This window comes from Carassius auratus, chromosome 29, assembly GCF_003368295.1.
Source record: "Carassius auratus strain Wakin chromosome 29, ASM336829v1, whole genome shotgun sequence".
Taxonomy (NCBI): domain Eukaryota; kingdom Metazoa; phylum Chordata; class Actinopteri; order Cypriniformes; family Cyprinidae; genus Carassius; species Carassius auratus.
Window position 1 is genome coordinate 22,950,076 of NC_039271.1, and position 22,064 is coordinate 22,972,139.

The following is a 22,064-nucleotide window of genomic DNA, read 5'->3' on the forward strand; positions in this document are numbered from 1 at the left end:
GAAGTCTCTGTCTGCAGCCAAAAGGATCAGGCTCTGTCAGAAGTTGGATTCGAACCCACGCCTCCCAGGTGAGACTGCACCTGAACGCAGCGCTTAGACCGCTCGGCATCCTGAACCCTTGCCTGCTAGAGATGCCCTGTTCGAGCCAGCACCTGAAACCAGGGACCTAGAAGCTCTTTATCTCTGTTCGGGCCCCCTCTAGCCCACGGGCCTCGTTGGCGCAGTTAGGCAGCGCGTCAGTCTCATAATCTGAAGGTCGTGAGTTCGAGCCTCACATGGGGCAGGGTTGTGTGCTTTTTTCTGATAACTGAGAGAGCTTAGACCAGGGGTATCAAAACTAAATTCCTTTAGGGCCGAGCCCTGTAGAGTGTTGTTCCAACCCTTCTCAAAAACCAAGGCGTGTAGTTTTCAAATGAGCCTGAAGGCATGATTGGTTGGATCAGGTGTGTTCAATCAGGCTTGAATCTAAACTCTGCAGGTCTCCGGCCTTCCGGGGACTGATTTGACACCCGTGGCTCAGAAAGAACAGAGTGAGGTTCTCTGTCCCCTTTCGTGTGGGTTTCCCTGTGTCTCCTGGGGGCAAAAGGCCACAGCTCCTCTTCAGGGCAGGTGAAATGATGCTTTGTGGAAAACTGTGAGGTTCCAGGTAAATTCCCTGAACTCATCCAGCGACATTGCGTGTAGGCCCGTGCAATCCTTTTATTTACAATGAAGTCAAAATTCTGCATGCATGCTGGCTAATGCTACACGAAGGCAGTAATAGCATCCCTCTCATATTCATGTAACACGTGGCCACGTCCTCCTGAGGTTTTGTGAAGTTTCCAAAAGGCCATATTGCTGCACTGGCCCGGTCCTGAAGATTTGCCTTGTACAACGTTCGGAAGATTAGACCCTTCCGATCAGAGCAGGCCACACAACTCCTTGTCCAAGCTCTCTGTTTTCTCCAGACGGACTACTGTTACGCTCCCTTGGCGGGTCTTCCGGCACGTACTATCAAGCCTCTGCAACTGATCCAGGATGCAGCAGCGAGAGTGGTCTTCAACGAGCCAAAGAAAGCCCACGTCACACCTCTCTTCATAATTTTGCACTGGCTACCAATAGCTGTTCGCATCAGATTCAAGGTACTGATGTTTGCCTACAAGATAACCACTGGCTCTGCAGCAACATACCTAAAGTCGCTGGTTCAGAACTATGCTTGCTTTCTGCAAGTGAACGATGCCTCGTGGTGCCATCCCAAAGAGGCACAAAATCACTCTCAAGGACCTTTTCCTGGACTGTTCCCAGCTGGTGGATCTGCTTGCCTATCTCAATTCGAGCAGCGGAGGCTTTAACCATCTTCAAAAGTGTCTAAAAACTCATCCTTGCCTTCAACGCCTGCCCAATTAATACTAGCATCTGCCTAATGCGTTGTTTGTCAAAGTTAACGCCCTGCTGGCCCAACGTGGCAGAGACAGAGATAAAGGCTTCTGGGTCCCTGGTTTCAGGTGGCTCGAACAGGGCATCTCTAGCCAGGCAAGGGTGTCAGGATGGCTGTCTGCAGCCAAAGGATAGGTCTGTCAGAAGTGGGATTCGAACCCACGCCTCCAGGGGAGACTGCAACCTGAACGCAGCGCCTTAGACCGCTCGGCCATCCTGACACCCTTGCCTGGCTAGAGATGCCCTGTTCGAGCCCACACCTGAAACCAGGGACCTAGAAGCTACTTTATCTCTGTTCGGGCCCCCTCTGGCCCACGGGCCTCGTTGGCGCAGTTAGGCAGCGCGTCAGTCTCAAAATCCTTATGGTCGTGAGTTCGAGCCTCAACGGGGCAGGGTGGTGCTTTTTTTCTGATAACTGAGAGAGCTTAGACCAGGGGTATCAAACTAAATTCCTTTAGGGCCCGAGCCCTGTAGAGTGTTGTTCCAACCCTTCTCAAAAACACAAGGCGTGTAGTTTTCAAATGAGCCTGAAGGGCATGATCGGTTGGATCAGGTGTGTTCAATCAGGCTTGAATCTAAACTCTGCAGGTCTCCGGCCTTCCGGGGACTGAGTTTGACACCCGTGGCTCAGAAAGACAGAGTGAGGTTCTCTGTCCCCTTTCGTGTGGGTTTCCCTGTGTCTCCTGGGGGCAAAAGGCCACAGCTCCTCTTCAGGGCAGGTGAAATGATGCTTTGTGGAAAACTGTGAGGTTCCAGGTAAATTCCCTGAATCTCATCCAGCGACATTGCGTGTAGGCCCGTGCAATCCTTTTATTTACAATGAAGTCAAAATTCTGCATTCATGCTGGCTAATGCTACACGAAGGCAGTAATAGCATCCCTCTCATATTCATGTAACACGTGGCCACGTCCTCCTGAGGTTTTGTGAAGTTTCAAAGGCCATATTGCTGCACTGGCCCGGTCCTGAAGATTTGCCTTGTACAACGTTCGGAAGATTAGACCCTTCCGATCAGAGCAGGCCACACAACTCCTTGTCCAAGCTCTCTGTTTTCTCCAGACCGGACTACTGTTACGCTCCCTTGGCGGGTCTTCCGGCACGTACTATCAAGCCTCTGCAACTGATCCAGGATGCAGCAGCGAGAGTGGTCTTCAACGAGCCAAAGAAAGCCCACGTCACACCTCTCTTCATAATTTTGCACTGGCTACCAATAGCTGTTCGCATCAGATTCAAGGTACTGATGTTTGCCTACAAGATAACCACTGGCTCTGCAGCAACATACCTAAAGTCGCTGGTTCAGAACTATGCTTGCTTTCTGCAAGTGAACGATGCCTCGTGGTGCCATCCCAAAGAGGCACAAAATCACTCTCAAGGACCTTTTCCTGGACTGTTCCCAGCTGGTGGATCTGCTTGCCTATCTCAATTCGAGCAGCGGAGGCTTTAACCATTTTCAAAAAGTGTCTAAAAACTCATCCTTGCCTTCAACGCCTGCCCAATTAATACTAGCATCTGCCTAATGCGTTGTTTTGTCAAAGTTAACGCCCTGCTGGCCCAACGTGGCAGAAGACTGAAGTCTCTGTCTGCAGCCAAAGGATAGGTCTGTCAGAAGTGGGATTCGAACCCACGCCTCCAGGGGAGACTGCGACCTGAACGCAGCGCCTTAGACCGCTCGGCCATCCTGACACCCTTGCCTGGCTAGAGATGCCCTGTTCGAGCCACACCTGAAACCAGGGACCTAGAAGCTACTTTATCTCTGTTCGGGCCCCCTCTAGCCCACGGGCCTCGTTGGCGCAGTTAGGCAGCGCGTCAGTCTCATAATCTGAAGGTCGTGAGTTCGAGCCTCACACGGGGCAGGGTGGTGCTTTTTTTCTGATAACTGAGAGAGCTTAGACCAGGGGTATCAAACTAAATTCCTTTAGGGCCCGAGCCCTGTAGAGTGTTGTTCCAACCCTTCTCAAAAACACAAGGCGTGTAGTTTTCAAATGAGCCTGAAGGGCATGATTGGTTGGATCAGGTGTGTTCAATCAGGCTTGAATCTAAACTCTGCAGGTCTCCGGCCTTCCGGGGACTGAGTTTGACACCCGTGGCTCAGAAAGACAGAGTGAGGTTCTCTGTCCCCTTTCGTGTGGGTTTCCCTGTGTCTCCTGGGGGCAAAAGGCCACAGCTCCTCTTCAGGGCAGGTGAAATGATGCTTTGTGGAAAACTGTGAGGTTCCAGGTAAATTCCCTGAATCTCATCCAGCGACATTGCGTGTAGGCCCGTGCAATCCTTTTATTTACAATGAAGTCAAAATTCTGCATTCATGCTGGCTAATGCTACACGAAGGCAGTAATAGCATCCCTCTCATATTCATGTAACACGTGGCCACGTCCTCCTGAGGTTTTGTGAAGTTTCAAAGGCCATATTGCTGCACTGGCCCGGTCCTGAAGATTTGCCTTGTACAACGTTCGGAAGATTAGACCCTTCCGATCAGAGCAGGCCACACAACTCCTTGTCCAAGCTCTCTGTTTTCTCCAGACCGGACTACTGTTACGCTCCCTTGGCGGGTCTTCCGGCACGTACTATCAAGCCTCTGCAACTGATCCAGGATGCAGCAGCGAGAGTGGTCTTCAACGAGCCAAAGAAAGCCCACGTCACACCTCTCTTCATAATTTTGCACTGGCTACCAATAGCTGTTCGCATCAGATTCAAGGTACTGATGTTTGCCTACAAGATAACCACTGGCTCTGCAGCAACATACCTAAAGTCGCTGGTTCAGAACTATGCTTGCTTTCTGCAAGTGAACGATGCCTCGTGGTGCCATCCCAAAGAGGCACAAAATCACTCTCAAGGACCTTTTCCTGGACTGTTCCCAGCTGGTGGATCTGCTTGCCTATCTCAATTCGAGCAGCGGAGGCTTTAACCATTTTCAAAAAGTGTCTAAAAACTCATCCTTGCCTTCAACGCCTGCCCAATTAATACTAGCATCTGCCTAATGCGTTGTTTTGTCAAAGTTAACGCCCTGCTGGCCCAACGTGGCAGAAGACTGAAGTCTCTGTCTGCAGCCAAAGGATAGGTCTGTCAGAAGTGGGATTCGAACCCACGCCTCCAGGGGAGACTGCGACCTGAACGCTAGCTGACGAAGGATAGTCCGACATAATTTCAGAAATGTTGAGCAATGTCGAACTGCGCAGCCAATCGCATCGAAGCGCTATGACATTTGGACCAATCGCGTCGAAGCGCCTTAACATTTCCAGCCAATCAAAAAGCGCAATTTATAACATTATCTTGACATTCGTGACATTTGACCAATCAGAGAGCAGGGGGATTTCGACGGCACGTTTCCGCGTCTCACCGCTAGGTGGAGGGGTCAGCGCTTCTAGTCAGGTGTCAATCAAGTTGCCGAACCGTGCCGAAGGTGTACGAAAGAATGACATCATCCTCAGGGGGCGTGTCAGAGGTAAAAAAGGTTAATTACTCAAGTTTGTGACCTATGACAAGGGTCATTGTCGCGTAGTTCGACATAAAAAGTGGTACGAGATTTGTCAATGGGTGAGTGTTTGTTACCTTTGCATTATAGATGTATAAAAATAAAAAATAATCGTAATCGAACATTATTAGTATCTTGCTTTAGTGTATTTGCATAAGAGAACAACACATCAGGCTTCAGAACAAACATTTACCTGGTCCCATTCATTTGAACGATGTAATGTGATGGTTGTGTTATGTTATGGCTTTCAACAGTGCAAACCAGAGTGTGTAATAATTGTTTATAGACATTTATGTAATGTTGCAGGTATTTTAAGAAATGTTCCTGTCTTGTATCTTTCTCCTCTAAATAGAGATACCAGTTGTAACATTATATATAAGATAAATGTGACTTGTGTCCTAGAAATGAATGAATGAATGAATAAATATATGAATTTAATGAAGTATTTTATGCTCTCTTAAGGGACTCACTTGTATTGTGCATTATATTTGTTATAATGCTTACAGATAGACAAATGTCAGATGCTGTCTCGTGGCCAAACAACCTTGCTTGGAGGTGTGCTGAAATGCATGTTTTTTATTAGTATCATTAGTATATTTACTGAAAAGGTTTCTTTCTGAATTATGTATTAAGGGTTTTTTTTTTTTTTTTTTTTTTTCCCGTCTTAAGCCTCTACTGGACCAGCACAAAGGGTGGTGGAAGAACCTCATGATGCTGAAACAGCAAAGAAGGCCATGGAGCAGAGTCAGCCTGACCCCCAGCCTCATCCCATGCCCCTGCCCCGGCCCCAGCCTACTGCACCTGTGGAAGCAAGAGCTGCAACACAATTTTCAATGGTAAGAATTACTATTTAACTTTTTTAATAATACCACTTAAGAATGTGCTCAATTAAAATTCAAGAAAGTTCAGAACGTAAGATGAAGAAAAAAAGAAAAAGCAAGAATGCTATGAGATGCTGGCTGAGACCTACTAATTGTCACCCCTCTTGTACAGTGGGGGCACCTGTTGTCTGCTGAATGGTCAGTTTGAATATCTCAGATTTGGTTTAAGTCACATGGTCAAGGATAAATGTAGAATGTAACCTGTTTGCTTTCTCTCTTGAGACTAGACTCATGTCCCTCATGGCATCCCTCTCAATACTTCTCATGTGTTAAAGCTACATTATCTTTCTTTCTCAATCTCAGGTAACATACCACATAGATGCTGGCTATTATTAACTGTACACATTAACAATTATTCCATCATTCAAATACTTTGTAGTAATTTCAGGAGTCAATACTGCTAATAAATATGGATGACACTTCTATTCAGAAAGAAATGTTTTTAAAAACCTGCATTTACTTAAAATAGTAATATTAATATAAATCGTAATTCTTGCTATTATAACACATTCTGTCTTCTCACATTTTTGATTTACCAAACCAAGATTTACTGGCTCTCACATTGCTGCAGCAAAGCCAAATCTTAGTGTGGTCAGGAGACCTTCTCAGGTTGAAGACCAACCCAGCGCAGCAGTGTCTTGTGCCTCTATACCAAGCAGTACTGTCTCTGTAAGTAATGGCATAATGTATAAAGTATTCTATAAAGGCACTTTTCACGTTCCATTCTGTACGAATTATTAAACTTGTTCAATTTTTCTTTTAATACCAGAAAACCATATTTTTGTCGATGTTTCAGGGTGTGCCAGTGTTCCAGGGTCTACAAATGGTTCAAAGACTGTCAGCGGTCCATAGGATGCCACTGTTACAGCCTATTTTGCAGAGCACCAATTCACAACCAGCTCCACAAACCATGCCCAAGAGACCCTACAAGGCAAACACTTGCAGGAAGTGTGGAAAATTCAAAATCAGTGCAACGGGACATAGCCAGTACAGGGGCAAGGTGTATATACTGTCCACAGACTGAGAACATTACAAAAGAAAAGTGGTTAGAGTAAATCCGGAGAACCTTCTCCCAAATAATGTATACACTGTATATTTTTATTTATTGTTGTGTGTATATAGTTGTTTAAATATAGTTCACTATTGTTAATATTTGTGTCTAACATTATTTTATTTAACTTGCTTTTTTAATCCTATTTAACTTTTACTTTTACCTTTTTAATTTATTGTTTGAAAACTTCATTTAATATTCATTACTTTTCTGTTAGCATAATTGTAAAATAAATAAAAAAACAAATTGAGAAATGTGTTTTGATTTCTACATTTATTTTCCTTTTATTTCCCTTTTAATTTTTTTTTTTTGAAAACTTATATAAATTTAATTTGTTTAATATTCATTACTGTTATGTTGGCATAATTGTAAAAAAAAAAAAAAAGAGAATGATTGCTTTTTTATTTGTACTTTAGTAAACATTTCATCAGTACACTGCAACAATAGAACGTATTCCTATAAAAAGATAATTTGCACTTTGTCATTTGTCACAGACATTTTTAAGCATAATAATGACTATTTTTGCATCCTTTTTTAATTAAAAATGACAGATTTAAAGGTGTCTTGAATGAATGTAACCTTAAAAAAAATCTGATTTAATATCAATAAAATCACAACTAATAACATGCTTAAAATAAATATGAATACAACTACACATAATAACATGCTTAATAACAAAAATAATACAACAACTACTAAATAACTAATAATAACAAAACACATTTCCATTGGTGTATTAAAATGTAATAAAAAAATATCAAACAAGCACATATATACATTTAATTAACCTTGAAACTTCATTTATTTAAAGCAATTAACAATAAAACAAAAAGTTGTCTTTAGCTGGATTCGAACCCGGGTCGAGGGGAGCACCTGCAATAGAAAACAGTGTAATATAAATGCGCGAATTTACCGCAAGAAGAAACCGGAAGATGTATCACTGCGCGCATGCTAAGGAAGATCCGTCTTTGAACACCCTTTCTTTTCTTCATTTTTTCTTTCTCTTCTTCCCCTTCTCTTTTTCTTCCTTCCCTCTTTTCTTCCCTTCTTCCCCGTCTTTGACGGACTATTGTTCCCCAGCTTGAACGCAGCGCCTTAGACCGCTCGGCCATCCTGACACCCTTGCCTGGCTAGAGATGCCCTGTTCGAGCCACACCTGAAACCAGGGACCTAGAAGCTACTTTATCTCTGTTCGGGCCCCCTCTAGCCCACGGGCCTCGTTGGCGCAGTTAGGCAGCGCGTCAGTCTCATAATCTGAAGGTCGTGAGTTCGAGCCTCACACGGGGCAGGGTGGTGCTTTTTTTCTGATAACTGAGAGAGCTTAGACCAGGGGTATCAAACTAAATTCCTTTAGGGCCCGAGCCCTGTAGAGTGTTGTTCCAACCCTTCTCAAAAACACAAGGCGTGTAGTTTTCAAATGAGCCTGAAGGGCATGATTGGTTGGATCAGGTGTGTTCAATCAGGCTTGAATCTAAACTCTGCAGGTCTCCGGCCTTCCGGGGACTGAGTTTGACACCCGTGGCTCAGAAAGACAGAGTGAGGTTCTCTGTCCCCTTTCGTGTGGGTTTCCCTGTGTCTCCTGGGGGCAAAAGGCCACAGCTCCTCTTCAGGGCAGGTGAAATGATGCTTTGTGGAAAACTGTGAGGTTCCAGGTAAATTCCCTGAATCTCATCCAGCGACATTGCGTGTAGGCCCGTGCAATCCTTTTATTTACAATGAAGTCAAAATTCTGCATTCATGCTGGCTAATGCTACACGAAGGCAGTAATAGCATCCCTCTCATATTCATGTAACACGTGGCCACGTCCTCCTGAGGTTTTGTGAAGTTTCAAAGGCCATATTGCTGCACTGGCCCGGTCCTGAAGATTTGCCTTGTACAACGTTCGGAAGATTAGACCCTTCCGATCAGAGCAGGCCACACAACTCCTTGTCCAAGCTCTCTGTTTTCTCCAGACCGGACTACTGTTACGCTCCCTTGGCGGGTCTTCCGGCACGTACTATCAAGCCTCTGCAACTGATCCAGGATGCAGCAGCGAGAGTGGTCTTCAACGAGCCAAAGAAAGCCCACGTCACACCTCTCTTCATAATTTTGCACTGGCTACCAATAGCTGTTTGCATCAGATTCAAGGTACTGATGTTTGCCTACAAGATAACCACTGGCTCTGCAGCAACATACCTAAAGTCGCTGGTTCAGAACTATGCTTGCTTTCTGCAAGTGAACGATGCCTCGTGGTGCCATCCCAAAGAGGCACAAAATCACTCTCAAGGACCTTTTCCTGGACTGTTCCCAGCTGGTGGATCTGCTTGCCTATCTCAATTCGAGCAGCGGAGGCTTTAACCATTTTCAAAAAGTGTCTAAAAACTCATCCTTGCCTTCAACGCCTGCCCAATTAATACTAGCATCTGCCTAATGTGTTGTTTTGTCAAAGTTAACGCCCTGCTGGCCCAACGTGGCAGAAGACTGAAGTCTCTGTCTGCAGCCAAAGGATAGGTCTGTCAGAAGTGGGATTCGAACCCACGCCTCCAGGGGAGACTGCGACCTGAACGCTAGCTGACGAAGGATAGTCCGACATAATTTCAGAAATGTTGAGCAATGTCGAACTGCGCAGCCAATCGCATCGAAGTGCTATGACATTTGGACCAATCGCATCGAAGCGCCTTAACATTTCCAGCCAATCAAAAAGTGCAATTCATAACATTCTCTTGACATTCGTGACATTTGGCCAATCAGAGAGCAGGGGGATGCCGGCGGCACGTTTCCACGTATCACCGCTAGGTGGAGGGGTCAGCTCTTCAAGTCAGGTGTCAATCAAGTTGCCGAAACGTGCCGAAGGTGTACGAAAGAATGATTCAATAAAAATGTCTGGCAAACAACAAAAATCACATAAAGCTATGTCGGACGCTGAATGGATTTCGCGTTTAAAAAAGTTTGCCAGCACAGGAATTTGGCCATCAAATGAAGGTAACAGGCCTAGACAGAAAAAGTGGTACGAGATTTATCAAAGGGTGAGTGAGTGTTTGTTACCTTTGCATGATAGAGAGAAAAAAAAACACTTAAGTGTTTGTTGACTTGCATAATCGAACATTATTAGTATAGTTGTTTAATGTATTTGAATAAGAGAACAACAGATTAAGCTCCATTACAAACATTTACCTGGTCCCATTCATTGGTATGGTGTAATGTGATGGTTGTGTTATGTTTATGTAATGTTGCAGGTATTTTGAGATTTATGTCATACTGTTAATGAAAAGTTACATCAAAGACCTTTTGTGTACTGGGAGACTCAGAGATTTGAGAGGGGGAAGGGGGAAGGGACAGTGAATGAATAGGTGGTCTCATTGTCATTAGGATATGTCCCCAAAACCTTCAAACTGGCTGTTATTAAGCCTCTCATAAAAAAGCCACAACTTGACCCCAGAGAACTTGTTAATTATAGACCAATCTCGAATCTCCCTTTTCTGTCCAAGATACTAGAAAAGGTGGTATCCTCACAATTATATTCCTTCTTAGAGAATAATGGTATATGTGAGGATTTCCAGTCAGGATTTAGACCGTATCATAGTACTGAGACTGCTCTCCTTAAAGTTACAAATGATCTGCTCTTATCATCCGATCGTGGGTGTATCTCTCTATTAGTTTTATTGGATCTTAGTGCTGCGTTTGACACAATTGACCACAACATTCTTTTGCATAGACTTGAACACTTTGTTGGCATCAGTGGAAGTGCATTAGCATGGTTTAAATCGTACTTATATGACCGCCATCAGTTCGTAGCAGTGAATGAAGATGTATCATATCGATCACAAGTGCAGTATGGAGTACCTCAAGGCTCAGTACTAGGGCCGCTACTCTTCACGCTTTATATGTTACCCTTGGGAGATATCATCAGGAAACATGGTGTTAGTTTTCACTGTTATGCTGATGATACGCAGCTCTATATTTCCTCGCAGCCTGGTGAAACACACCAATTTGAAAAACTAATGGAATGCATAGTCGATATAAAAAATTGGATGACGAGTAATTTCTTACTGCTAAATTCAGAAAAAACAGAGGTGTTAATCATAGGGCCTAAAAACTCTGCTTATAATAAACTAGAACACTGTCTAAGACTTGATGGTTGCTCTGTCAATTCTTCGTCATCAGTTAGGAACCTAGGTGTGCTACTTGATCGCAATCTTTCCTTAGAAAGCCACGTTTCTAGCATTTGTAAAACTGCATTTTTCCATCTCAAAAATATATCTAAATTACGGCCTATGCTCTCAATGTCAAATGCAGAAATGTTAATCCATGCATTTATGACTTCAAGGTTAGACTATTGTAATGCTTTATTGGGTGGTTGTTCTGCACGCTTGGTAAACAAACTACAGCTAGTCCAAAATGCAGCAGCAAGAGTTCTTACTAGAACCAGGAAGTATGACCATATTAGCCCGGTCCTGTCCACACTGCACTGGCTCCCTATCAAACATCGTATAGATTTTAAAATATTGCTTATTACTTATAAAGCCCTGAATGGTTTAGCACCTCAGTATTTGAATGAGCTCCTTTTACATTATACTCCTCTACGTCCGCTACGTTCTCAAAACTCAATTTGCAATTTGATAATACCTAGAATATCAAAATCAACTGCGGGCGGCAGATCCTTTTCCTATTTGGCGCCTAAACTCTGGAATAACCTACCTAACATTGTTCGGGAGGCAGACACACTCTTGCAGTTTAAATCTAGATTAAAGACCCATCTCTTTAACCTGGCATACACATAACATACTAATATGCTTTTAATATCCAAATCCGTTAAAGGATTTTTAGGCTGCATTAATTAGGTAAACCGGAACCGGAAACACTTCACATAACACCGTACTTTCTACATCATTAGAAGAATGGCATTTACGCTAATATTTGTCTGTTTCTCTCTTGTTCCGAGGTCACCGTGGCCACGAGATCCAGTCTGTGTCCAGATCAGAGGGTCACTGCAGTCACCCGGATCCAGTACGTATCCAGACCAGATGGTGGATCAGCACCTAGAAAGGACCTCTACTGCCCTGAAAGACAGCGGAGACCAGGACAACTAGAGCCCCAGATACAGATCCCCTGTAAAGACCTTGTCTCAGAGGAGCACCAGGACAAGACCACAGGAAACGGATGATTCTTCTGCACAATCTGACTTTGCTGCAGCCTGGAATTGAACTACTGGTTTTCGTCTGGTCAGAGGAGAACTGACCCCCCAACTGAGCCTGGTTTCTCCCAAGGTTTTTTTCTCCATTCTGTCACCGATGGAGTTTCGGTTCCTTGCCGCTGTCGCCTCTGGCTTGCTTAGTTGGGGTCACTTCATCTACAGCGATATCATTGACTTGATTGCAAATAAAAACAGACACTATTTCAACTGAACAGAGATGACATAACTGAATTCAATGATGAACTGCCTTTAACTATCATTTTGCATTATTGAGACACTGTTTTCCAAATGAATGTTGTTCAGTGCTTTGACGCAATGTTTTTTGTTTAAAGCACTATATAAATAAAGGTGATTGATTGATTGATTGATCTGAAGGTGTGAAATGTTCCTCTCTTGTATCTCTCTCCTTTAAAGAGAGATACCAGCTCTAACATTATATGTAAGATAAGCTTGACTTGTGTCCTAGACATTAATCAGTGAATGAATTAATATATTAATTTAATAAAGTATTTTATGCTCTTTTAAGTGACTCACTTGTATTGTGCATTACATTTGTTATAATACTTACAGATTGAGAAAAGTCCGATGCTGTCTCGTGGCCAAACAACCTTGCTTGGAGGTGTGCTGAAATGCATCTGTGGTTTTCACACTCTAAAAGTAACATTAATGGAGCAAGTATTTTTTGTTAATATTATTTACTGAAATGTTTTCTTTCTGAATTGTTATATGTATTTTTTATTTTTATTTTTTGGTTGTGTTAAGCAGCCCACTGTGTCAAACGTTACTGGACCAGTACAAAAGGTGGTGGAACAACCTCATGCTGCTGAAACAGCAAAGAAGGTCATGGAGCAGAGTCAGCCTGACCTCCAGCCTCATCCCCTGCCCCAGCCCCAGCCAACTGCACCTGTGGAAGCAAGAGTTGCAACACAATTTTCATTGGTAAGAATTGCTTTTTTGTAGCAATGAAGTATGAGCTCAGTTCAAATTCGAGGAAGTTCAGAAAGTAAGAAGAAAAAAAGAAAAAGCAATAATTCTATGAGATGCTGGTTGAGACCTGCTAATTTTCACACCTCTTGTACAATGGGGGCAACTGTTGTCTGCTGATTGGTCGGTTTGAATATCTTAGCTTTGGTTTAAGTCACATGGTCAAGAATAAATGAAGATTGTAACCTGCCTGCTTTCTCCCTTTCATCTCTGGGCTCTACTCTTTGATTGTCCTCTTTGTCTCTAACTGAGCTCTGCCTTTGTTGAAGGTCACTGAGCTAGACTCATGTCCCTCGTGGCATCTCTCTCAATACTTCTCATGTGTTAAAGCTCTTTTTTTCCCTTCTTTATCTCATGTAACATTCCACATACACGCTGGCTATTATTAACTTTACACATGTTAATAATTACTCCATCATGCAAATATTTTGTAGTAATAACAAGAGTCACTACTGCTGATAAATCATTCCTCTTACGGACGTCACTTCCATTCAGAAAGAAGTGTTTTTGAATGCTGCATTTACTTAAAATTGTAATATTAACACAAATAGTAATGCTTGTGTCACACTGTGACTTCTTGGGGGCGGAACCAAAAGTGGCGATTGGTTCCGCCCGAAGATGGTTTCCGCCCGGCCCGTATACTACAAACACCGGAACTTCCGGGAAACTCCGGGAGGCAAATTGGGCTGTACGGGGCACAGGTGAGGACAATAAACGCGGCGATCGTGGATTGGACAACGGAGAGAACAGGAAGGGTATAAAAAGAGTCTCAGAAATTCAAACAGGCGTTCGAGTTGAATCAATTCAGGCCGATCCGGCGGGCAGTGTAGAGGTTTGGGCAGAGTCAGCATTGGTGAAGGCAGAGGATCTTCACGGGGTGAAGAAGGAGACAAGGACACTAGTAACTGGGCTGAGTATACAACATTTATCGATGTTTGATGAGACCATCTATATATAAACTACTGATGTGTTGGAGTCACAGTCATAGGAAGTACTCACCGGAAGTAACGTCAAGGGCGATCTCCAGCAACGGAAAACCGATGGTGTGAAGAGGATTGGACAGCTAGAAGGAGAAGGAGACAAAGGAAGAGTGTTATCGTTCATTTGTGAGTACTATTGGACAGTGCATTGTACATCATTGGGGAGAGTGCATTATCCAGCGTATGTTGTGAGCATCTGGTACATAGGCCAGCGGCCCCATTACGGAGCAGAGTTTTGGGTGAGCCGGGAAGTACAAGTACAGGAAGCCGCAAGCAGTCGTGACGGCAACGTTATTCCTCCGGCCCTTCATCTATCAACAATGCCCAACGAAACCCCAGGATAAGTCCTAGTAAACCGTGGTTCTGACCCTATTTCACGTAGAGGGTGTGGAGTGCAGTGGGTGTGTCCTTGTCTTTGCTGTGAGTGTGTACACTTGAAATCTTGCAGTGGTATGCTGTGGTTGTGTTGTCAGTAGCCACCCTGGACTGGATGAGCCGTGGGGGAGACCAGTGACCGTTGAGGCTGGTGAAGCGCCATTTTCATCTATATGCCATTTTGCGACCCCCCCCTGCATGGAGACCCAAATGTAACGTCCTGTCTAGACCCTTTCGGAATACCCTGGCTCTGTGGAAGCGGTGGTGAAGAATGCACGTAAGCAAGACTGGTGTGAGTAAAAGCCAAAATTATACCTATATGCAAGGAGGAAGTTTTACTGTTGCAAATTAGCTGTGTGGATTTACTTTACCTGTTGTGGAGCCTCTTCAAAGGTTCGCCCCGGTCCAGATCCCTTAAACTGCAAATAGAAGAGAGGAGAGGGAAGCGTTCGGCCCGGTGCGACAGTGTTTAACTTTCCCCGACGCACAGGAAATCCCTGTGGAGGCCTGCGCTACGACGATTTACTACTCCAGGTCTGACAGTTCATCTACTTACTGTATCGCAGTATTTCACCGTAAGCCCACCGCCCAGGAGAAGTATTCTAGGTGAAAAATCCCCGTTGTGAAATACTTACCTTTGTCCATCGCTATGAATCACTAAAGTGAGGATAGAGCCCCAGTTGCCTGTGGAATACTTACCTTTGTCCATTGCTACGAATCACTAAAGTGAGAATAGAGCCCCAGTTGCCTGTGAAGTACCTACCTGTGTTGTCCCCCGCAGTTTGAGTGACCTCTCTCTTGCAGTGCCATTGGAGTTCTGTGTCGCGGGTTGGCGCTCACCTCTGAGTGTGCAGAAGGGGAGGCGCCGCCCGAGCACCCTGTACGAAGAGATCGGAGGAACAAGTCATTTATCAGCCAGTCGTATGGACCCAAGTAACAGGTAGCCACTCTCACCGTATCGATTATTCATTGTGTGTTTCACTCTGCCTTCAGGAGAAAAGAAGGGCGCCACGAGTCAACAAAAGCCCAAAGAGGAAGACTAAGGGTTTTCGAAAGGGATGAAGGAGCTTCTTCCCTCTGTGGACATACTAACCCTCGCCGCATAGTCCTCTCCGGCCCCTTTCTCCTCTTGCTGAACAGAGACGATAATTTTAGATTTACCTCCCCCTCCCTGAATTATTTTAATTAATTTAAATAAAGTTGTTTTAATATTACTTACGCTTGGTCTGTCTGGTCATTGGGGTGGCTTTGGGACCTCCTCGAGGTGGAAACTAGGAAGGGGCGTGACTTGCAACATCTGTGGTCCGCTCCGACCTGTGACACTTGCTATTATAACACATTCTGTCTTCTCACATTTTTAGTTTACCAAATCAAGATTTACCGGGTCTCACATTGCTGCAGCAAAGCCAAATCTCAGTTTGGCCAGGAGAACTTCTCAGGCTGAAGACCAGCCCAGCGCAGCAGTGTCTAGTGCCTCTAGACAAAGCACTACAGTCTCTGTAAGTAATGGCATAATCTATATTGTACTCTATGAAGACACGTTCCATTCTATACAAATTATTAAACTATTTTTTAATAACAGAAAACCATATATTAATAAACAAAGTTATATTTTATAAATAGATTTCATATAAATTACTATTCAAAAGTTATTGATGTTAAGATAGTGCTACTTTTATTGAAAAAGGAGGCATTAAATTGATAAAAAAATCTCAGACATTTAATGTCACAAAAGATTTCTATTCAACATCATGTTACAAACGATTTCTATTTCAAATAAATGCTGTTCTTCAAACTTAATTCTGAAAAATACCACCTGTCATATTTATGGACTTTTGTATTTTCTCTCCTCATGTTCCTCAACCTAGTTTGTGTCTCCTCTTGATTATGTCATTCAGTTAATCTGTGTCTAGTTAATTTACTAATTTGTCCCTCATTGGTCTGTCTACTTAAATTTTAGTCTGTTCCGTTTGTCTTGGTCTGTGTTACTGCCTTCCTTTGTGTGGGTTAATTAAAGATTATTTACCCTTGATTTTCATCTTTGTGCGCTTTCCCCAACACCATAAGTGTGGCAACCACTGTAATGCAGTTTTATTATCAGCTATTTTCACGTTTTCAACTAATAATGAAGGTTTATGTTCAATAGAATGGTTTCTGAAGGATCATGTAACACTTAAGACTGGAGTAATGATGCTGAAAATTGGTTCTTGCCACCGTATAAATAAATTACATTTCATATTTTTAAACTTTAAATTGTAGTAATGTTCCACAATTTAACTATCTTTTTAGTTTTTAACTATTTTTTATCAAATGCAACATTGGTGAGCAGAATAGGTTTCTTTTATAAACATTTGGGCCTCAAACTTTGCAACTGTAGTGTATGATTTAATCTAGGACGACTAAGTTATTGTAATGTTCTATTTGCAAAATCTATATTTTACTTCATGATTGTACAGACACCAGATCCTACAGTTCCAACCTCTGTCCCCAGAGCCACTGCAGATGTGTCCAATCCCGCTCAGCCATGCAGGATCGTCTCTGTAAGTAATTTCATATTCTGTTGGTCCAAAAATGTAATTAAATCAGCTTTTACCAGACACTTTATGGAGATGTAAAAAGGCTTACATGCCATAAAAATTGAATATTACTTTTATAACCAGTAGTTCCTTAAAACACATTCATGCTGAAAAAAACAACAACAAGCAAACTATTCTCATGTCAATTGAGTTTATATGATACTGATTTATTGATGATAAACAGTGTATAGATGTTAACATTCATGTGTCAGAATAAATAGATATTGGTTATAAAGTCTCAGAATTCTTTTTTATTTTATATTCAACAGGATTTCAGGATTATTTTGTTCCTTTTTTTGGATGACTTCCATGTATAATGTAAAGTTATCGGTTTCATTGTCGTAATAATCATTGTAATACAATAATGATTTTATGTGAAAGTAATCAGGGATACAAATACAATTCTTAAAGTGATTAAAAAGTCAAATGAACTTACTAAACTTAATGTTTTGCCTTTTTTCCATCACAGACTGCTCCTTCTGGGGCATTATTGCAAGGTCCATCTGTAGTTCAACTTCCTCGTTTGTGGTCTGAGACCATACCACCAGAGGATCACAAGTGGATTGGCAAAAGGCTTTTCAAAATTGGATCCAAAGGAAAGCCAGCACTTCGTGATGACCTCCAGCTCTGGTATTACCCCCCACAACCAGCACTTATTAACAATCAGGCTTCAGCTCCAGACAGATTCTTTTGTCATACTCTTCTGCTGTGGATGCCATACAAGCTGTGGAGGGTTAAGGTTCTCTGTCCCAATCCAGCCTGCGGACAACATCAGCTGACAGGAGGTGGTCTGCACAAAAGGGCACAACAGGTTCTAGACATTGACAGAACATATAATATGGTCACAGAAACCCTTATCTGTACAAAGTGTAGAGCCTCGCATGTGTCCTGGAGTCAGACTGTCCTGCAACAGCTAGATCTGGGCCATCGCTCTGAGTTTCAGGTCATCCTCACGCGGAAGTAAGTACACTTTCATTCCTCATCCAGTTGTTAGCCCATCATCACGTGTGTGTATGTATGCAAATACTTTACAATTAAATAGCTCAAATATATGAATATGTGGATTTTGCTTTTCCTAAGGTACGCCTGTGATATGCGGGTCATCAGGCTCTTGCGTGAGCGTGGCTTAGGCAATAGTCCCACGCGGGTGATAAAGCAGCTGCGTGAAAACCACAGCGAGCAGTGGCTCCATCGTGTGGCCCGGTACACCACCCAATGTGTTGACTTCCTCAATCAACCCGGGGTGATGCCAGTAAATTTCCAGGAGCCCCCAGACCCTACGGTGGTGCCAAGCTGCAAGTGGTTGCTCACCGTTTACAGCCAAGACATTCTGACCAGGCTGGATGAAATCCATGCCAGAATAACATCCACCTATGGCTCTGTCTTGAAGATGGATTCTACTAAAAAGGTTAGTTGTGGATTTGTTCATTAATGGTGTTTATATACCAGCATGGCACTGTATCTGTATTTTTCATGGTGTGATGTTTGATTTATATTTACAGCATGCTTCATATCATCTCTTATTACAGATCACCAAGAAGCTGGCTGGGACAGCGAGGGGAACGGGACTCTGGCTTACCTCTGTTGGCAACGAGTTTGGTCAGGTGCTCATAAGTGTGCTGACAGCCCAGGAACGAGCAGGACTTGACATGATGGTAGATGGTCTGGTGAAAAGATACCAGCAGGCTGGTGTAAATCCACCTTCTGTGTTGTACGTGGACTGTGGGTGCTGCAGTGAGGTGAACGAGAGCAAGCTGAAAACCAGGTTTAGGGGCTGGCAAGATCTCATGATACGCTTGGACATCTGGCATTTTATGCGCAGGATTGCCTTGGGGTGTACAACTGATGCCCATCAGTTGTACCCCATCTTCATGTCACGGCTATCAGCATGCATCTTTGAATGGGATGCAGCTGAAGTCTCTATCCTTCGCAAAGCAAAGAGAGAGCTGTTGATGTCCCAGGGTTGGCCTGCGCTGACAGATGATGTAAACAAGCATCTGACCAGGGAGGAGATGGCTCTACATTGCCGGAGGAGGACCCGTGGAGAGGAGACTACCATCCTTCTCCTTGAACAATTGTTTACAGAACTCCTGAGCAGCAAGGGAAATGACTCTCTGGGTGTTCCTCTCTTGGATCGAGAAAGGATGGAGCACATCTGGTGTGTCCAAAAGAAGCACATCAAGTGTATCCAAGACCCTCTTGGTGTTGCCCTCTATACTGAGACCCGGAGCCTAACCAAGGGAGGTGTGCTTCTGAAGACTTACAGATGTGCCAGAGGCTCCACTTCTCTTGAATCCTTTCATTTACACCTTAACCGTTTCATCCCAGGTATGTATTTGTCGAACACACACTGCATGTGCAAAGAAAGAACATTTAATTGTCTGTGTGTTTAACATTGCCTAAAAACTGTTGTGTGTTTACAGGGACCAGTGCAAACAGTCTGAACTTTCAGATTTATTTGTTGGAGGGTCTACACAGGTGGAACCAGGATCGGGAGGCAGCTTCCATGTCATCTGAGCCATCAGCTTTACGCAGCTACACAGGAGAACTTGTTCACTGTGTAAACAGCAATTATGAAAAGATGTTTGGCAGGATAGTGGTCCCCACGTTTTGTCCCCCTGCACGATATTTTCTTTCAAGTAAAAGGCCTTTCAGTATAATTGTACAAACGTCTACCTTCATCTCATAAATCACATGTCATTTTGCTGTGGAATCTTTTTTATTAGAAAGTAGCTATTTTTTAGAAAGAATAACTTGATTATTATTAGTAATATTTGGTGACCATTTACTGTACTGAAGGTACTTTGGTTTACTTGATTAGAAAAGTCAAATTACATGTAGTAACATTTGAGTAATTACATTTGAGTTACATTTGAGTAATTTTATTTGTATGTTTCTCAGTCATCATTGTATTTCTTTGTTTTGGCCCCACAGTTATAGGTGTATAGCCTTTTTTATCTTTTTCTCTTCTACTACGATCTCCATGTTCTCACACTATTACACTATATGAACTACTACAAAGGCCTTATGTATCAAATATGTTGCACAACAATTGTATTTAATTCCTATTTATTGTTTTTATTCCAGGTGAGCTCATTGGAGTGCAGTATCTGTTCCAGCAGACTGGTCAGGCACTGCAGGACATGAACCCAGACTCTGAAGAGACGGCAGAACTCATCGAGGAACTTAATGTGGAGGAGCGAGATGAAGATGAGGGCTTCTGTGATGTCAGTGAGGATCACACAATTGCAGATCCCGAGGATGTTCTGTCACCTCCCTCCTCCACTCTGACATTGGGTTCTTCCACCGTGGTCACCAGCAGTGACACGGCTGTACTGGGTTCCACATCCCTTTCACTGGTCCCTGATCCTACACCTGCTCCTTCATCACCTGGACCCTCGGGGACTGCTGTGCCACCTTTTCCCTCTGAAACATCTGTTTCACTACTTTCCTCAGAGCCAGAGGATGCTGGTCAGGATGATGATGACGATGAAGAGACTGTAAGTGCCACTCCTCTGTATTTCTTTCAAATAAACTACATAAAATTAAAATAAGAATTGATCAACATATACTTCTTGCTACTGCTTTATATCCAGACTTTGCTCAGATTTTAAACTAAAGTCATTATTAGGCAACAAATCAGTTTTTTTAGTTAGTGCTTTGTACTATACAGATTGTGTTAAACAGCAACACATCAATGAAACTAGTTATGGAACTAGGCATTAAACAAATGTGATTATTATTTGTGCTTGTTATCTTAATAGGCTGTTGACTACCAAAATGTCCCGGGATACCAACATGTGGACAAGCTGGCAGAATATCTGGTGGAGCTCCGGGGTCACAAAGCCCTTAGCCTGACCAATCAGGAAGCCAGCACCATAATTGAACTTTGGCAGAACCTGGTTGACCAGGACAAGCAACGGGTGGTGTATGCAGCTAGACACCAGAAGAGACTGCTGAGTGGACGCTTCAGAGTACCAAAGAGGCCCACTAAAACCCCAGGAGTAGAGAGCACCATCAGAAGTGTGCTGGGAGCAAGCAGCGCACCTGCTCAGTGGCCCGACTGTTGCCGTCTGGTGGAAACCATCTTCATCAGGCTTTGCAATACCCACCCAAGAGAAAAGGCAAGGGAACGCTGTCGAGATGGTCTCTAATCCTCCAAGATTACATGAGGATAAAGCAGCTTGTACTGGGCAACAGCTTGGTGATGGGGGGAACCTCAATGCAGCTGGTGAGGGTTAACCAGAATACCCTGATTCAGTGGTATAACAACAGACAGAAAAAGCAGGAACTGTCTGTGCTGATTCAGGGCATTCAGTTGCCTCAGCCCCTCTGTGAAGCTCAGGAACCTCTCCTGGCTACCAAACACCTACGGACTGAGCCAGAACAACCAGGGGAGCAGCACCAGAACAAGCTACCAGAGAGCACAGCAGGTCAGGCAAAACAGAGGCACACCTCTACTGGGCGACCTCCTCTCAGAACCAAGGCACCAACACAGACTCCAATGTTGGTTACTCCATCAGCACCTGGAGCATTAGTGCAGATGGTACCCAATATACTTATACCTGCAGCACCAGGTTTCCAGGGTGTGCCAATTATAACTGTCCCAGCTATTTTAAACCAGGCCTGATACAGAAGAATGAGGGGGAATCAATCTTGCATTCTATCCTATTGGATTCTGTGTTCAGGGTATACGTATATCAACGAAAATAAAAAACAAGAAAGGCAAATCTTTTCTCAGCATATATTGAATTTTTACATGAACACTGCACCCTAAACACCAAACAAACAAACTCAAACACAAAATAAATCACATAAAAAGAATGGTGTGAGTGAATAAGTGTGAAATGTCCCATAAAGATATTGATGAATAATGAAGTTGATCAAGTGAGCAGTCTTAAGAATGAACAGTCTTATCTGCAAATGGTGGGTATTGATGGATGGAAGTATTTGTTCTTCTGTTTGTAGTCTTGGAATACAATCCTTGGGCAGTTGCTTTGTCCTAAGCACCCCAGCAAATTCTCATTCCAGCACTCGAAGCAATGTTAGTTCCATGTAAAAGATCCTAGCTGAGCAGCAAACAAAAGTTTCTCAAGCCAGGTTTGTTTAAGAGAACAGCCATTAACCGTGTGGTTACTCAAACTGAAGCTACCTCTTACTCT

At 43.4% G+C, this 22,064-nt stretch overlaps 1 protein-coding gene, 1 long non-coding RNA gene and 5 other non-coding genes across 8 annotated transcripts; 5 read left to right on the top strand and 2 right to left on the bottom strand.

Annotated features, from left to right (window-relative positions):
- Positions 1-209: 209 nt before the first annotated feature.
- On the top strand, positions 210-283 carry trnam-cau (transfer RNA methionine (anticodon CAU)). Its single transcript has one exon. It is a non-coding gene; the product is annotated as a tRNA-Met (tRNA).
- Positions 284-1,554: 1,271 nt separating this feature from the next.
- Positions 1,555-1,637, bottom strand: trnal-cag (transfer RNA leucine (anticodon CAG)). The gene has a single exon. It is a non-coding gene; the product is annotated as a tRNA-Leu (tRNA).
- A 1,376-nt stretch (positions 1,638-3,013) lies between these two features.
- On the bottom strand, positions 3,014-3,096 carry trnal-cag (transfer RNA leucine (anticodon CAG)). The gene has a single exon. It is a non-coding gene; the product is annotated as a tRNA-Leu (tRNA).
- A 96-nt stretch (positions 3,097-3,192) lies between these two features.
- On the top strand, positions 3,193-3,266 carry trnam-cau (transfer RNA methionine (anticodon CAU)). Its single transcript has one exon. It is a non-coding gene; the product is annotated as a tRNA-Met (tRNA).
- A 2,130-nt stretch (positions 3,267-5,396) lies between these two features.
- LOC113048433 (uncharacterized) lies at positions 5,397-6,940 on the top strand. Of its 2 annotated transcripts, XR_003276479.1 has the most exons (4): positions 5,398-5,437; positions 5,552-6,066; positions 6,309-6,432; positions 6,560-6,940. It is a non-coding gene; the product is annotated as an uncharacterized LOC113048433 (long non-coding RNA). The 2 variants fall into 2 exon arrangements; XR_003276478.1 differs by having other exon boundaries at positions 5,397-6,066.
- Positions 6,941-8,028: 1,088 nt separating this feature from the next.
- Positions 8,029-8,102, top strand: trnam-cau (transfer RNA methionine (anticodon CAU)). The gene has a single exon. It is a non-coding gene; the product is annotated as a tRNA-Met (tRNA).
- An 8,574-nt stretch (positions 8,103-16,676) lies between these two features.
- Positions 16,677-21,056, top strand: LOC113048448 (uncharacterized). Its single transcript, XM_026210244.1, has 7 exons — positions 16,677-16,866; positions 17,372-17,862; positions 17,983-18,310; positions 18,432-19,230; positions 19,326-19,514; positions 19,990-20,402; positions 20,667-21,056. The coding sequence occupies exons 1-7, from the start codon at positions 16,771-16,773 to the stop codon at positions 21,054-21,056; spliced, it is 2,706 nt and encodes a 901-aa protein (XP_026066029.1). The 5' UTR covers positions 16,677-16,770.
- Positions 21,057-22,064: the final 1,008 nt, after the last annotated feature.